The sequence below is a fragment of the Epargyreus clarus genome, unplaced genomic scaffold (genome assembly GCF_041222505.1).
Source record: "Epargyreus clarus isolate Ecla_fem2 unplaced genomic scaffold, WU_Ecla_fem_2.2 ptg000023l, whole genome shotgun sequence".
In the NCBI taxonomy this organism is placed as follows: domain Eukaryota; kingdom Metazoa; phylum Arthropoda; class Insecta; order Lepidoptera; family Hesperiidae; genus Epargyreus; species Epargyreus clarus.
In genome coordinates this window covers 5,947,486-5,964,658 of record NW_027332230.1, presented here as the reverse complement: position 1 = coordinate 5,964,658, position 17,173 = coordinate 5,947,486, and the positions used below count along the sequence as shown (strand labels likewise).

The following is a 17,173-nucleotide window of genomic DNA, read 5'->3' as shown; positions in this document are numbered from 1 at the left end:
GAGACTTATTCGCGTATGATTTCGGCTACCTGTTTTTATTTTTTCGCTGATTTACACATTTCACAGATTGTTTGGTTTTGAAGACCTTTTTTAGCAATTGTGTTTGGGGGCCTCTCAGGATCGGGGAACCTGGGCGCCCTTTCTACTTCCCCATAAGGTAGAGTTTTAGAGCCAAGTCAAGAGGAAGACTAGGCACTATTTTCAACGTGTAAATTGCTGATTAGGTACCAGCCTTCAGCGCATGAGTTCGAAAGGTTTTTTTTCTTTTACGAACCACTATATACAGAAAAGCCGTAATTTGTTAGGAATTGCCACCCCCGGAAATTGTCGCTTGTAAAGCTACGCCTCTAAAGACATACCTATCTATACCTAACTATATTATTGTGCATGTAATTGTAATCGCTAACCATTGATCTATAATAATTTTATATTAAAAACTTTTACTTGCTTTAATAATTCTAAAAACGGAACAATTCTAAACGTACGTTTGATTTGATTGCAGGGACTGTGCCATTACGCCAGCGCAGCGACAAATTGCACAACCCGAGGAAGATTCCCGAACGATTTGAGGAACGACTGCCGCGGCTACACTATGTGTTTACCTGTCCTAACGAATTTTACACGAATCGACGTTGTCTGCCCGGATAGCTCAATATACAGCCACTTGGACAGTCAGTGTACCAATGTTACGAGTTACCAATGCTTTCCCGGATATAATTGCACACAAGTCGGGGAGTTTCCGAACCCATTCTTAAATGACTGTGGTTCATATATTTCTTGTGTCGAAGCCCTAGGTACCATTGTGACTGCCCGACTGGTCCAATGTCCACCAGACATGCTCTTCAATCCTGTTAATAGCACCTGTGTTAATAGCACATTATACAGATGTGAAATACCCACAACGGTAGCACCAAAAACCACAACGGTAGTTTTTAATGCATCTGTAATTTATTCCCCTGGAGTTAAAAATGGTTTGCCAAGCAACAACGCGAGTTACATGAACTGTCATACGGCGATCTTCCTAATATTTGTTTCATTTATGTTAATACAATAAAATACATAAATATACCTGAAGTATTTTTCTTTTTCCTTTATTCCACACTTAGTCTTTAAATGCCATGGCTATTGCATTATTACTTACTAACCAGCTACTTAGCTTCATGTGCTTATTTAGTGCTTTATAATTTTCTCTACATAATTGCATACACTTACAACAATTCCTGAAAACGACTGCTAGTTAATTCTGACTTGGTTTATGTTAATATTGTCTCCACGATAGTGTCAGTTTCTGATTATGAAACTAGGAAACTAATATTTACGAAACATAATTTTCTATCTACGAAACAGATCTTTCTAACTCATAAAAAAATAGAGTAAAAAATACTACACCCATTAAAAAAAAAAAAGAAATTAATTTCGAATTCTATTTTAAAAGAAAATAACTGCTAGCCAGTAACATTAAAAATATTTTTATTGTTAAACAATAAAACAATTACAAAAAACGCGGTTTTAATTATTTTGTATAGGTATTAATCTGTTGCTAGTTATTTTGAACTTATTTTAAAACTATTTTCTTTCGACCGCAGTGAAAGTAAATTTTTTATTACTTTAGTTTGTTGTTTCACACATCAATTATTAGTTATTTAATATTTTTATATCTATTTAACAGTTTTACTAGTATATTGTCATGCTATTTAATAAACTACTTGCAAAGAGTATACTCGTAATTACCTATATAAGAAGTCAAAGAGAATATAACCACTACGTTAAGAAGCTACGTGCAAAGAGTATAGTAACCTGGCTACGTGACTCGGAAAATTCGGAAATGTAATGGAATTAGAGCAGTAGCCAACAGCGTTTTCATCGGTTCAAGGAAATGAAATCAAAAAATTAAAATTTAATTTTTTGTATTTCCCAAAAAAACAATCCTTTTTTTAAATACTGGAAATATAGGAGTTATCATATTCGACAAACAGAAACGGTATAATTTATGGCCGCACGTTTTCATTAACCTTTGCCTACATTCTTGAAACAACTTCAAGAAAAATACTAATGTCAATATTCAATAACATTTCATTTTAGGTTATATTTATAAGTGGAAAACAATAAAAAATAAACCGGTTACTTGTATAAAACAAATTTGTAGTTATTTTGGGACATTATTTAATTAATCCAAAAGGTGACAATCATTAATACCAAATGTATTCCAACGTCGTAATCCGAAGGTACGTAACTTAACCTATAATAACTTTAAGTTACGTTAAAATTACATGTTACTATGCTGTTATTATAAATTCCCAGGCAATGGTCACGATTGGCGTGTATATGTCGTTCATTGACGTCGATAGAAGGACAGAAGCTTCCACAAACTTCGAAATCCAGCGACGGGATATCACCACCACCTCGGATCCCTAGAGGCCCTACAGATATATTGCAAGCTTTGTCAGTCACAGTCGGAAACGACCCTACTGCTGCCCATTACAAGTATGCTTTCATTATAATTCAATGCATCAATATTTTTGAAGTTTTACTCTTATTTAATTAATTTAAGTTAAAAGTTCCTAACTTGTTTTAAAAATATTATATCCTCATATTTCTTAAGATACACTGATAAAAATGTACACTTCAATCTGAGACTTGTAATTTCCTAATTATAATTTCTCTATAATAATTTTGAATCAGAGTAGAGGCCAACACTATTATTGGATTATATGTACTTAAATATATTGACAATCAACATTTTCAAAATAAAAATTTCTTCCAGGTATCATGATGATCCATACCTCATACCATTATCAAACTATAGCAAGCGATCCTTTGCTTTATCAGCCGAGGCTGGTAGGAAGGCAGCCGCTTGGATCCGAGATGAGCATGCAGAACTGTTTACCACGCGAGAATGGGACCCACCCACCAAAATAAAAACTCCATACTTCAATGCTGATCCACGTATCGATGCATTTGCACCTAAACCTATTTATAATGATGAAACAAAGGTATAAAAAATATAAGTTTGAATGAAGCAGTTTTTAGTCTAATATGCAATAGGCTATGTTAACACATAATAAAGTAATATACTTTACTCCACCAAAGATGTACTAGTATCATATAAAATATTTTCCCACATATTGAGACTATATTTTAGACTATGTTGATATATTTTTGCAACTTCTTTTTTTTTTGAGAACTTGGTGGACATGTTACCATATAGCTACATGACTCTGAAATATTGATACTCTTGGCATATTACATTAGACCCAATGGTATCTACAACACACAAGAGGGTTTAAACTACCATTGTAATAAAATACTATAAAATGCACCATCTTATGAATAGTATGTGTATTTGCTAACCCATCATAATATAAAAATAACATGTTTGTAGGTAACTGAACAAGATCTAATATATACTATAGAAAATGCTCTCCTAGAGGATGCTATCAAAGTGTTCCAACTGCTTGGAGGTGTTGAGGGTGTGAATGAAGAATTGAAGATAAAGTTCTTACAACTTCTGTGTTTCTATAATGAAAAAGAGCCAATTTCAGCTGAATGGCTCGAGGAGAGGTGGTTCTCAGCTGTCACGAGAGAAAGACAAGCAGCTACATGGAGGTAATTTTTTTGTTAAGCGTGCTGTGTTCTGTGTGGTAAGGGAGACATCCTTGTCCAAGATGTTCCAGCTTAGTCCTCAGGGGTAGCGGTGCATCTATGGCCGACCTCAGATAGTAATATCTTATCCTATCTGGGGTTGATTACATTGTGGTTCTTGTGTTATTTAGTTTTTTTGGAACCTGTGAAATGTTCAATATAACGTTACGTCGTTTTCGTTAAAGGACTACATTGTGAACCATTTTGTGAAAAAAAAACGATTTTTGATTTTTTTATAGGTACATTCATCTGACTCTTACACCACGACTATCAAAAGCTTCTGAATCAATATAAGTTAATTGATCTTAATTCATGTGCATCTATTTGAATAAAGAATATTGTATATTCATAATACTTTAATCACAGGCTAGGAGGATTGGCTGATAAAATTTTCACCTCAATGGAACCAAAGACACCAGAGGCATACTGTGCTATTATTCAGGGTATGGCAAAGTATTATCAGGTAAAAATATGACTACCTATATACACTAAACAAGTTTAAATCTCTTTGTTAATTAAATATTATATACTCCTATTTTCAATACCTTACCCGTAGAATAGAATACATTCTTGTATAGTAGTAGTATAGTATAAACTAAACCACTGAATCTTACTTTTATACATGCTATGAATTGAATCTATTGTAAATGTATTAACCGATTCCATGCAGATGGCACCACAGTTGTGCCACATCCGCTACAGTTTTGCCACATCCGCACGGAATTGGTTAAAAGTTCATTGTAATCATGTTACTGTAGTGTGTTCATAGCATGCCCCATGATGGAAACCTGATTATTTGGGTGCAGGATGTAGTCATAAGAATATAACTAAGGCCACAACCTTTCTGAAGGTTTGTCCATGTTTTCTTAATTGGACATAGTTAAATGAAAAGGTCTATTGTGGATTGGATCCTTCGTGTAACTACATCCAATTTTGTGTATCAATTATTATTATTTTTTTCATTCATTTTATTTATTTGTTAATTTGTGTCTGTATTTGGGTGTATTTTTTAAAACCTTATTTTTTATTTTAGGCAGAAAGAGCTCACTTATTGTCACAGGAAGCCATAGAAAAGGGAATACCTCTATCAACAAGCGTATACAATGCCTTATTGGGTTGTATCGGTTTTCTAAAGGAAGGCACATTGTTAAGAATTACTGCTCTCAAAGCGTTATTGGGTGAGATGCATGAGCAGGTAATATTTATTTTTTATTATAAAAACCATTTTTATTCAATCTGTGATACCTCCGTGGTCAAAGCACACTAGTTCAACGTTTCAATTGCCTTTTAGTTTCCTAAAAACATATTTTTAATTTATTTATACAATAAGTTCTAAGTTTACATTTTTTTCTAGGGTGTGTCTCCAAATGGCGCAACACTTTCAGCATGCTTAAGATCAATATCTGCCTGGGGAGGTGGTAAACAATTGCAAGAGGCTGCCTTACAAATTATAGCTGAATTCAAGAAAATAGGCATTGAACCCAGTCTTTCGGCGTATTACTATCTGCTATGCTTATTCTGTAAAGAGCGTATGTATATATTTTCTTTGATCTTTTAATTTTCTTATAATCGGTTGAAGTAAAATATTTTTTGAATTGAAACATTTTGAATTAATTATGCACAGCCATGGAGTTATACCGCTTCTTTTTCATAACCAATAGACGTCCAAAAGCAGTGGTAGGTTGCTGATATCGACCCCTCCCACGTATAGTATTTTAACCCACAAAAGTATCTTTTCGTTTTTATTGCATAAATTGCCTTATTTTAATCTGTTTTATCGACATAAGTAACGTTATAAAGCGTATAAAATAGAACATATTTTAGCATTTTTTCAACTGTTTCTATTCATTCTATAAAATACACTAGTATAAACAAATTGATCTTATAATATTCTTAATCCTTTTTATTTTAGGTGGCCCCCGCATAGATATACTGTCATCTATATTAGACGAATTAGAGAAAAGGGAAAACTTGGAACCTATGGAAGCCACAGACACTAACTTCTTTATCACAGCAATGGGGGTTTGCAGTGATCACTTACAGGTACGAAATAATATAACAAATTATTTGACTAGTTTGATTCTTAAATTTTTGTAAGATAGAAAATAACAATATATCAACACATTACTATCTTATTACTGAACAAACATTAGCAATTCCTAAACATAGATTATGTAAGGTGGCTAGATCTTTCATGGGCAACTGTATTAGCTACTACTATAAAATACCCGACCACATTTTGAATCTTATAGAAAAAAAGTTCAAACATGTCGTTAAACTAACGCTATGTAAAAAAGCGTACTATAAAATAAGTGATTATTTGACTGACAAAACGGTGTGGTCTGAATTAGCTCCAGCTCCACATGTACCATTACGTTAAGTTGACATTGTCAAAAATATCATTTTTTTTTTAAAGATGTGTGTTATGGAGTTTCTTTCGCCGCTTCTTCTCCATAACGAAACACCTTGTGAAGTGGTGGTAGTTGTATTGACATTCAAAAAGTGCTCTGTAAAGAACCTATTTTGAATAAAAAAAATTGATTTGATTTGATTTGAACACTGTAAATAAATAGAAATCTCTATGCAATTGTTCACTGCATTGCCAAAGTATAGATTGCGCCTGCATAACGATATTTTATAGATATAACAGACCGTATTATGTGAGAAGTATGGAACAATGCATACCCTAGCAGATGACTAAATAAAACCCCCCAACCTTGCCTTCCAAGCCGATCTGCGTATCAGGAGTGATGCGCACAGCGATGTCACAAGGCACAAAAACATAGTATGTACTTCACAAAGCACACGCGGTAGCACGGTTTTTCCATGTGGAAAACAGGATCGAGAGAGCACATACAGAACGTCTGCTCTCGGCGAGTGCAAGACGACGATTGGCATAAGTGACATTAAATGACAACTCTATTGCAATTTTTATATCTACCCACCTACAAGTTGACAAAAATTGGATAGGTAGACTTCACTCAACTTTGAGGGTTGTACGGAACTGAGATTTGTAGGATACAGGGGGGGTACACTTCCATACATTGTGACGTTTTCATTTCGAAGTACGCCATCTATATTTTATCGCGTTACATTTCTATGTTATGTTTAATAAATGTCACGACAGATGTCGCTTAATAGCAAATTTGTTACAAATGTATAATTTAAGTCTAAAAATAAATAAATTGTACCAAATAATACTTAAAAAATTTATTTACAGCTATTGCAATAAACATGTTATTTAGATATGTCCTTAATTTTTATTAAAAATTATACGATTACAAGTTAAATGGTCAATTTTGCGTACGGGCAAGTACAGTAATGTAATTTTTACGGTTTTGACATATTCCAATTACAAATTTGGTGGATGCAAATGCGTGTGCGCGCGTATTTGTTGTTTGCTATAATTTGTGACTTTAATGCATGTTTCACTGCCTGAATATCTCCAGTAAGTGCGTTAAGTTGAGCTACATGTTCCTTCGCCTTGCTGTTGAGTCTTCTAGGTAGTGTTTCCTGTATTTTACGAAAGGACGTTTTGTGCGAAAAATTCAGTTTAGTGCTTTACGATAGGACGTTGTTTTGTGCGAAAAGACGCTGTTTACGTGTTATTTTGTGCGAAAAGGACGCCTTTTTAGTGTTATTCGTGTTATTTTGCTGGTGTAGGTCAGTCAATAGAATATTGTCAGGAAAGATAAAATATAATGGTAACGACGAAACCAAAATTGTAGCACAAAGTTATTATGACAAACACAAAAACAATAAAAATAAAAAATGAGCTATTTATCAACTTTGACTTTTATTTTTACAACCCCTTTAATATTTTTAATACTTAAGTACAAGTAAAATAAGTATTCTAATAATACCAACATATATGTACACATCTATAGCATAATATGGCAAATACACATATATAGGTACGTATAAAACAACGATTTTATTGCGCGCAACGAAATACAGATGGCGCTTTTAAATGAGATGCATAAATATCCCGCTCTTTTCTCATATATTATTTTACTCTTTGGTAGGATATCTCATTATATTTTTCTTATGTTACCTCTTTGTTGTTAAAGCAAATTATAATTCTAACAAAAGAAATGTGCGTGCCAAACCCCAAACACTAAAGAATTGCCAATTACATAACAATAATAAACATCTATTGTTTTTACAGAGTATAACACTAGCGGAAAGATTGAATGCATTGCTTATGAAAGGCGACAATTACAAATTAGTTGGTGATGCATATAAAGAAAGCATTTACTACAGGCATTATGTTACTGTAACATGCAGGTATTTACATTAAATGTGATATATAAATATTAAAAAGATATATCAAACCTATCTACAAATCTTATTTTATTACATTTTTCAGAAATGCACCTTTTGAGAAAGCCACAGAGTTATTGGATTCATTGGTACCAAATGTATATGTTCCTGAACCATCTGTTATGGAAGAGGTAAGTTTGTCAAATTGTTTTTTGTGTATTCTCTTTTTGTCTATTCTGGGGATATAATTTTTAGTGTATTCTCTGACCAGAGTTACTACAAAAGTTGATTTTTAAAAACTATCTACTTTGGGATGTAACAAATAGTGCCAGTGTTAATGCTGTCGTTGGTAATTGGTATGTTTTATACTTTATATAAGGTTTATTAACTAATAACGTTAAAAAAAATAAAATGCCGACATGTGCAGTTAAGTAGTGCAAAAGCACGAAATATATTACGAAATATATATTGATTTATAATATTTTTCAAACACGAAAATAGATGACAGTGACAATAATTTTAACTGTCAAAACTTACATTTTGTTGTTGGGAGTGAGTAATCTTTATTAATCTATGGTTTGTGTGCAGATAATAAAAACCCTGGAGGTGGGTGGCGCGGGCGACCGGCTAGCGGCCACGTGGTCGCAGCTGGTGGCGTGCGGGCTGGCGTCGCGGCCGCGCCTGCTGGAGCGCCTGCTCGACGCCTGCTGCCACTGCTACCCGCACCAGGGTACAGTTCGCGCTAAACTGCTATAGTCGTCACAATTTAATAGGCCCATTCTAATGTCATTAATGTCTCAAACTAACTTTTTAGTAGGCAGTTTACGATCACGTGACGGGTAGAGATTGCGGCTTTAAAACATTCGAAAGAAACCATAATCGATGAACTTTCAAATAATCGAAACTTAGAATTACCAATAACTAATTATTTATCGCTTTTTAATCATAATAACAATGAAATAATCAAGACTTTGTTTCTCAGTGAATGATAAAACAAAAAAAATACAGTTTACGAGCGATGCTTTACTTAGTCTTATAAACATGATTAATTTTTTAAATTGCACTAGAATTTATTTTCTTTCCTCCATTTTTATTTAATATTTAGATGATTTAGAATAATATTAAATACTTATTCTGTATACAAAATATTAAGTAATCTATACAATACGATGTGGGGTTGTAATCGATTTGTCGTAAAAATCGGTTTCTTTGGTTATCGATTTCTATGTCACATGCTTAGAGCCCAGCGATGACATGTGTCAAATATTAAATTGTGACGACTATAGTCCGCTCTTAATATAGAAACGAGTCGCGTCGCTATAGCAATTTGCAGATCCTATCTATATCGGGGACGTCTTACCCCCCGGGCGTACATGTATTGCGGCAATGTTAACATACGGGCGGTGGGCAGGAAATTCGGGTCTCGAGGATACCCTCTTTGCCCGGGTAGATTCTCTAAAAATTTTTTACGTTTCAGATAATTTCAAACCGAATGGCAAAAAAAAATTTTTTTATGTGCTCTTTCAGCATAAATCCCTATTAACCCTTAGCTATAGGCCCTTTTACCTTTAAGCACGCGATATTATAATACAAATCACTTAGGTATACAAAACAAACATTGACCCAGAACTGATCTTAGTTATAAGTTTAGTACTGACCTAGAATCGAAGCTGGGCATGGAAATTGTCGTGATAACTATATTTGAATATCATAAACTTAATAATATCGTTTTTATATATTTTTTTCATTTACATTTGAATGGAAGTACTCTTTATAAAATTATGGGGTTGGGTTTTCTATATGAAGAAAGATAGTTACTTTTAGTAATTTTGTTGCTAAGGATTTTATTTTATTCTTAATATTTTTTGCAGATGAAGAAGTAAAAACAAAAATTAGAGAAGCTGCAGCGGATATCATCAAATACTGTGAACTTGCAGAGCAACGTGAAGAAAATCAAACTACTAGATCGCCAAAACAAAAGTAATTCACGTTTATTTATTACATAAACCTTTAAAAAGTGTAAGGTAAAACAGTTCGAAGGTTTATTTATTTATTTTATTTTAATTTATAGTGGGTTTTTTCGCTGGGCGAACACATCATCCCGTACAAACAAACTATTAAGCAATTCATCTCATAACATTGTATAAAATGAGTACATACTTTTAAAAGATTTTAAATTGCGCACATACGGAGTTTCTTTCGTCACTTCCTCTCTATAACGAACCACTTTCCAAAGCGGTAGTATTTTGTTAATTTTCCAAATAAAATCAATATGAATTAATTTTGAATAAACCAAATTTGAATTTTATTCGAAGGTGGTGACGGTGATAGAGCATTATAATTTGAGATTCGTAATAATATCTTAAATATAGATAAATGTTAATGTTATACATTTTGGACACTTTAGCAACATATTACGCGCACAGTAAAAAATGTCGCCTCGGATAAGATTTTTTTTTTTTTATAATATAGGAGTAGCAGACGAGCATGCAGTCCACCTGATGGTAAGTGGCTACTGCAGCCCATGGATATCTGTAATCGACTCCACATAGGATTAGATATTCGTACCCCAGGTCGGCCACAGATGCGCCGCTACCTCTGAGGATTAAGCTGGAACGCCTCGGATAAGTATGTCTCCCTTACCACACCCTTCAAATCAGAACACAGCAGCGCTTAACACTGCTGTTATAAGGCAGAAATAGGTGTGGCGGTGGTGTCGCCGGAGTCGATTCACAAAGGGTTCTACTTTCAAAATGTTGATTTTGTGCAGGTTATCAGCAACGGCGCTCGCGAACATAGTGTCGCTGTGCACGGAGGGCGGTCCCAGCGCCCCGGGTGCAGCGGCCGGGGAGGAGGAGGGCGCGTGGGCGGGCGCGGCGGCGGCGCTGCGGCGGCTGCGCGCGCAGCGGGCGCCCGGCGTGCCCGCGCGCCCCGCCGACCTCGCCGACGCCGCGCAGCGCGCCGCGGCCTGCGGACAACATGCGATCGCTGCGGTACATACTTATAAATAGCGCTTACGAACGTTATGTCTCTGAGTGCGGAAAGGGTTTGCAAGCAGGGTGGATACCGGACGTGTCGCCACATGTCAGTGCGGTAATGTGTACACTTACAGCAGCAGCGCTGTTATACATAAGGTCGGTACACTCGGAGGGTAGTAAGGAGGTTGTGGGGGTATGTCGGTACACTGCGGTACGTACATACCACACGTTGCAACATTTAGATACTCGTTCCGCAAACACGAATATATGTAAATACGCTATTCGTGCGTATTTGGCATTCGTCACAATGCTCGGACGTACTCCACTCGGTATCAGTTTTGTAGTGCGAAGTGAAGCATTATTTGTCTTTATTTGGGCGCGGCGTTTACTCACTCGTCATTGTTCGTTAGTATTTAATTGTTGCGTAAGAGCAACCTTGAAAGTCGTGTCGTTGTGCACGGAGGGCGGTACAAGCTCCACGGGTGCAGCGGTCGGGGACGAGGAGCCAACAGCGGAGATAGTGACACTATACGTTTAGAGTCGGGTCGTACTTAGTAACACACATATGGCAACAGTGCTGTTGAACATAGTATCGTCTTAATCGAAGGTATTAAGGACGGTGCGCTGCAGTATATATAGAACATTTATCCATCATTTAGATACTCGCCGAGCACGGACGAATATATGTAAGTAACATAGGGTTTGCGAGGAATGAAGATGCGCTACAGTTGCAGTACGTACCTATATCACACTTTTTCAAAATTTAAATGCTCGTCGAGTAATATCAATATATATAAATACGCTACTCGTGAGTATTCGGCATTCGAGCGCGGCGTTTACACACTCGTGATTGTTCATTAGTATCTAAATGTTGCACAAGAACAACCGTGAACGTCGTGTCGCTGTATTCGGAAGACGGTACAAGCGCTACACGCGAGCGCAGATGCTGCGGCGTGTCGCTGCGGTAAGTATGCACAATAATACCAACAGTGGAGAAAATATCGCTTTACGCTGAAAGTAACAGAAAGCTATGGACTGTACGATACCACACCTAAAACAACAGTGCTGTTAAACATATTGCGGTCACGTTCGAAGGGTAGTAGTTTCACTTGGTTTAGAGGACAGTTCGGGTGAGGTGGGCGCCAATTGTACTGTAGCGTGTAAGCAGCATGTTTTCGCTATGATATGTACGTACCACACTTATCCCCCCCTATCACGGAACATAACGTCGTTATACGCGGAGGACAGTACGGACGGTCTGAATACTCTGAACTACTATGATGTGCCGCAGTACACTTTTACCACATTTAAATACTCGACAAACACGGACAATTTTTTTATTTGCATTTTTCAGCTAAGTTAATTGTTATAGTCTATAGTAAATTGAAGTTAAGGAGAGAGGTTTTTTTATCAGATAGTTTTGATAAAGATCTATTAATGAAACCGTTTATTTATTATCAGTTATTCCATATTTTAAAGATATTAAAACGGCGACTTATCTGGTATTACGTAATTATTACCACAGAATTCCCAATGGATTTTTCATGTGTCTATTCTTCCAACAGTCGGCGGTGGCGTACCTGGCGGAGTGCGGGTTCGAGGAGGCGGTGGGCGCGGCGGTGCGCTCGCTGGGCGCGATGCTCAACCGCCCCGAAGAGGAAGTGCAAACGCTACTGCAGAACGAACGCGCTTCACTGGTGAACATGCTACAGCCGAGCGCGCTCGCCGTCGTGGAAGCTTACCACTTGTGAGTTGGTTTATTATTTGTAGAGTCCGCACCAAACTTCTAGTCCGCTTTGAATATATGAGTCGCGTTGTGACAGCAAATTATTGATACTAGCGGGACGAAGACAGCGCCGGTCACCTCCGGCACCCGTCCGCTGCCCGCTCTCGCCTACGGGTACATAGCGCAGTTAGTGTGCCCTTACTGTTGCTACGGAGTTGCTTGGTGTTGTGTTCGACCGCATTGACTCTTTGACTGCACCTACGCGCAACAACTTCAGAACGGACGAGAAGTTTGACTCGGACTATACTTCATGAAGCGCTAAACCGTCCTGAAGAAAATATACATACATTATTGATGGTGGTGGAACCAGTAATAATGTAATTGGTACAACCAATAATAATGTAATACGAATGAGATACCTAAGCTACACCTAGTTCTACTGTGAAGCAATTCATGCTTTTCGGTCAAATTGCAAGGATATTTGTATGTAAAGCGACAATTATAATCCTCGGGAGTGACAACGCATCTGTCATCGACTTCAGATTCAGATAGTACCCAGTTCTATCCATATAGAACGAACTCATTGTAACAGTTGATTACAGATGTCCCCGGGCTACAGTAGCTATTTAACATCGGAAGGATTGCCTACTTCAATCATATAAATAGAAGTTTATACTTAAAACGAGCTTTTGCCCGCGGCTTCGCTCGCGTTACGAAGTAATATTTTCATTCCCTATTTTATCTCCTTGGGGGTAGAATTGATCAAAATCCTTTCTTGGCGGATGCCTACGTCATAACATCTACCTGCATGCCAAATTTCAGCCCGATCCGTCCAGTGGTTTGGGCTGTGCGTTGATAGATCACTATGTCAGTTAGTCACCTTTGAGTTATATATATTTAGATTGTTTTATGGTACAAACGGATCTCGTCTATCATTGCTCCTTCATAACTTATTACGTAAACCGACGCGTGCAATTGTCTAATGAATTATGCTAAATTATGCTGTCTATTTATAAATAACAAGTGACAATAAAAGGATGGATCTTCAACGGCAACTTACAATATATTTTTAACTTTATTGCGTTAATACAAAGACGTTATTCTTATAAACTTGTTGTGTGCCGCATCGCGTGACAAACATCATAAACAACTCATCAGTAAGATTAATAGTGTTTTGTAAGTGTGATATGTCTTATATAGCACGTTTAATCTGAGATATTAGGTAGACGTTTTATTGTGCAAAAAGCCGTATTAGTCAATCGTTTTAAAAATTATTATCAATGTTTTCTTTTGATACACAACAGGCATTTTAAAAATGTACTTTTACCCCCTCGCCATCGCCTCCAACCATGAACTTAATAATCACCAATAATTGAGAAATAATAGATTTTTTTAACCAAATGTTAGTCTAAATTATTGATGCGACGGTAAGAAACTGTATGATCATTAATTTAGTGTGATATGAGACATACTTCTCAGAGTCGTTCCGAATAACTCTTCAGGAGTAGCTACGCATTTGTGGCCGTCGTAAGGATACCGATCTTATCTGGGATTGATTGCATGCATCGACTACATAGGTCAGTAGCCAATTATCATCAGGAGGATTTCATTCTGGATTACTACTTGTACACTGTACAATGTACACTACATAAAATCAATTTTAAATGATACCACAAATATAAATTAAGAGTATGTAATTACTTCATGTCGTACTTAACTATTATCAAAAGTTTCAGCGAAACATATATTTTCAGAGCCAAAACTGGAGGTCCCGTGGAGCCGGAGTCTACGTCGAGCTCGGAAAGTGACAGTGAGTCGTCTTCTGAAGACGAATCGTAGTTAAATTTATATTTATATGTATTACTAGGTACAATCTAATTAATAAATAGATGATAAATAGAAATTGTTTGATTTATTTTAATTTTCCTATGTAGTTAATCTATAGTTAATATTAGAACATTAGAAAATGACAAAACTTTTTTGTAGAGTTAACAAAGTGAATTGATTTATCTGTTTGTTATTTCAAAATAAGTAATTTTCAATTTAAAATGTTTTTATGTGACGATTTGTGCGTTGCCAATTTCGGGAACTACTTTTATAAACGTGGAAACTCAAAGATTTATAATGCAATTGCCTTAACAGCAGTGTTAAGCGCAGCTATTTTGCCTTCAGGGATGCAGTAAGGGAGATAAACTTATACCCTAATAACCTCTTATCTGAGGTTTATTACAAACGGCCATGGAGGGCCGCGGTCACTTACCGTAACTTTGAAACATGTTCAGTTTCTACTTCTGTATTAAATTTTTAAAAAGTGCAATCTAGGAGAGTATATTGATGCTTTGTGATACAAGTATGTTATCAAAAGCAAAATAGATGTTATTTATCATTCCTTATATTTACACTTACTCATATGTTGAATGATATTTATACGTTAACTGTTATTATTTGGACAAAATGTGGTAAATTTAATCAGTGGTACCATAGTAAATATTTACTTACTGCTTCCGGCACTTTCCACTTTAACTGTATACATTTTTTAGTATTATCTATTATTGCTGATAAGATATGTTGTAATCGCGTCCTTCGTATAAACTAAGCAAAAACAAATCATTTTTATTTAAAACCCTTTACAATTAATCGTTACTCTCAAATGTTTAAAAATCACAAAAGATTACTCGTATTTCATACATTAAAGTAGGTAAAGTTAATATTTACGTTAAGCAGTATCATGGACATGACGGTAAAGTACACTCAAGTATAATTCGGTACTTTGAGGCTTAAACTGCAAAAGGAACATTTTTATTGCTATCGTAAATCATATATTAAAAATAAAAGCTTATAAAAGTCATGTACGCTTTTTGACGCTAAAGAATTGAATCGCTCATTCATATGCGTATTTATTTCTCTTTAAAACACTCATTGACGAAGATGAGTACAGTTTTGTGTGACACAATGGGCCAGTGACATGGACTCATTTTTCCGAACCTCACTCAAAGGTGCTAAAAATTCTAATTGTCCGCGAAACGCTATGTTTAAAGAAAGCTTTGGACTCCGTTAGTCGTCTTTTGATCGCCTTCGAAGCAACCTTGACATCGGGGATTTTCAACATTATTTTAAATCCAATATGTTTTGCTTATATGTTCACGCTGTGTTCTTCATTCTTTCGCTGGTAAGTTCCTGCATTATGGTAACACTATAATGATTACATTATTTTTATTTTAAGAAATTTATTTTTTCAATAAAATTAATCACATATTTTTATAGATGTCTTAAAATAAATTGACAATAACTTACTAGTAACGCTTGCCTGCACTAGTCATTTAAAATAGTAGATAATAGTGAAATCTTTAAATACTTTTACAATTAAATATTTGTTTTTTTATAACATTTCTAGTAACAGCATTTCGACTTATTTTTCCTTTTGAAGTACCCAATGTACCTAGTAGTGACAATCATGTTTAAGATATAATTATTTTTTTATTTCAGACCGCCCTATTCGGAAATATTACTGCTGCATTTTTAACAAGCAAATATACTGAATGTGGTCCATACGGATTTATATGCGAAAGTTCAAGTAGACTGAGGCTTTGCGAAGGAGATAATCTATTTGGCCCTGCTTTCAACTGTCCTGCCAACACTATTTGCAACGAGGACTCGAGCGACGTTTGTGAAAACTCAATAAACTACGTTGATCCCACGTTGAGACGAAATTTGCGCTGCACCAGAAACGAAAGAGTCGCTGATCCTAGCGTTTCGGGTTGTAAAGGATACATTCTGTGCATACCTAACAAAAATAGGTTTCAGGGCATCAAATTCAAATGCGGTGGTAACACCATTTTCAACGGCTTCACTCGCACTTGCTCTTCACCGGATAAATACAAATGTCCTATATACGAAGCTACAACAACAACGTCAAGATATTTCCTTGGACAAAATGACAGGATGGATGTCAATCACCACGCGAACATCGACCGTAATCCTCCTGTAAACCGCAACAGGCCTATTGATTGTAAAAACTACAAATTCGCGGTAACACAAGACAAGAGTCCAGTCCGAGCAACCTATTTCTGCCCACCGCGCCCCATCGGCGGGGAGTCGACAGTTCGCTGTACAATATTTTCGAACCAATTTTGCATTACCCTGGAAAGACACGATGAAGACCAATTTATCGAAGGAGTCGGAGCAGCTTATCGAAGACCCCGAACAGAAAACAATAACATGTAATAAATATTTAAGTGATTTTATAACTAAATAGTATTTTTATAAGATTACTTTCACAAGACTGAAATATGCCCACACCAATAACTGTAATATGTAATTTATGATAATGCACTTTACCTCCTACTTCTACTTGAATAAAATATCTGGTATTTTCATGAAATAAAACTGTATTATACTAAATTATTATTTGTTTTAAACGTGACCCTTATTGACTGAAATGATAAATTGACGTGTTAGGATAATTGACATAGATGAATCGATGCAATTACAACTGCAATTCAATATTCGAGTATTTTATTTATTACATAAAATAAATTAACATTGTGATTACTAAGTCTTATGT

At 35.8% G+C, this 17,173-nt stretch overlaps 2 protein-coding genes across 2 annotated transcripts; both read left to right on the top strand.

Moving 5' to 3' along the window:
- Window positions 1-2,031: 2,031 nt before the first annotated feature.
- Window positions 2,032-14,512, top strand: LOC140751624 (small ribosomal subunit protein mS39). The gene is made up of 15 exons (XM_073085592.1): window positions 2,032-2,225; window positions 2,302-2,484; window positions 2,765-2,993; window positions 3,383-3,606; window positions 4,009-4,105; window positions 4,676-4,837; window positions 4,997-5,171; window positions 5,555-5,685; window positions 7,811-7,929; window positions 8,012-8,096; window positions 8,494-8,635; window positions 9,777-9,885; window positions 10,676-10,898; window positions 12,449-12,630; window positions 14,364-14,512. Exons 1-15 carry the CDS (start codon window positions 2,200-2,202, stop codon window positions 14,446-14,448), a joined length of 2,172 nt encoding a protein of 723 aa, XP_072941693.1. The 5' UTR covers window positions 2,032-2,199; the 3' UTR covers window positions 14,449-14,512.
- Window positions 14,513-15,733: 1,221 nt separating this feature from the next.
- LOC140751744 (uncharacterized) lies at window positions 15,734-17,054 on the top strand. Its single transcript, XM_073085782.1, has 2 exons — window positions 15,734-15,778; window positions 16,096-17,054. Exons 1-2 carry the CDS (start codon window positions 15,734-15,736, stop codon window positions 16,831-16,833), a joined length of 783 nt encoding a protein of 260 aa, XP_072941883.1. The 3' UTR covers window positions 16,834-17,054.
- The last annotated feature ends 119 nt before the right edge of the window (window positions 17,055-17,173 follow it).

What these genes read in the sequence shown, in the direction of transcription:
- LOC140751624 (XM_073085592.1), top strand. Translation starts at nt 2,200, where the DNA reads ATGTATTCCAACGTCGTAATCCGAAG. An exon ending in TTTGCAGTGATCACTTACAG is followed by an intron (nt 5,686 to 7,810) that starts GTACGAAATAAT and finishes TTGTTTTTACAG; the next exon opens with AGTATAACACTAGCGGAAAG. An exon ending in CCACTGCTACCCGCACCAGG is followed by an intron (nt 8,636 to 9,776) that starts GTACAGTTCGCG and finishes TATTTTTTGCAG; the next exon opens with ATGAAGAAGTAAAAACAAAA.
- LOC140751744 (XM_073085782.1), top strand. Translation starts at nt 15,734, where the DNA reads ATGTTTTGCTTATATGTTCACGCTGTGTTCTTCATTCTTTCGCTG. An exon ending in TGTTCTTCATTCTTTCGCTG is followed by an intron (nt 15,779 to 16,095) that starts GTAAGTTCCTGC and finishes TTTTTATTTCAG; the next exon opens with ACCGCCCTATTCGGAAATAT.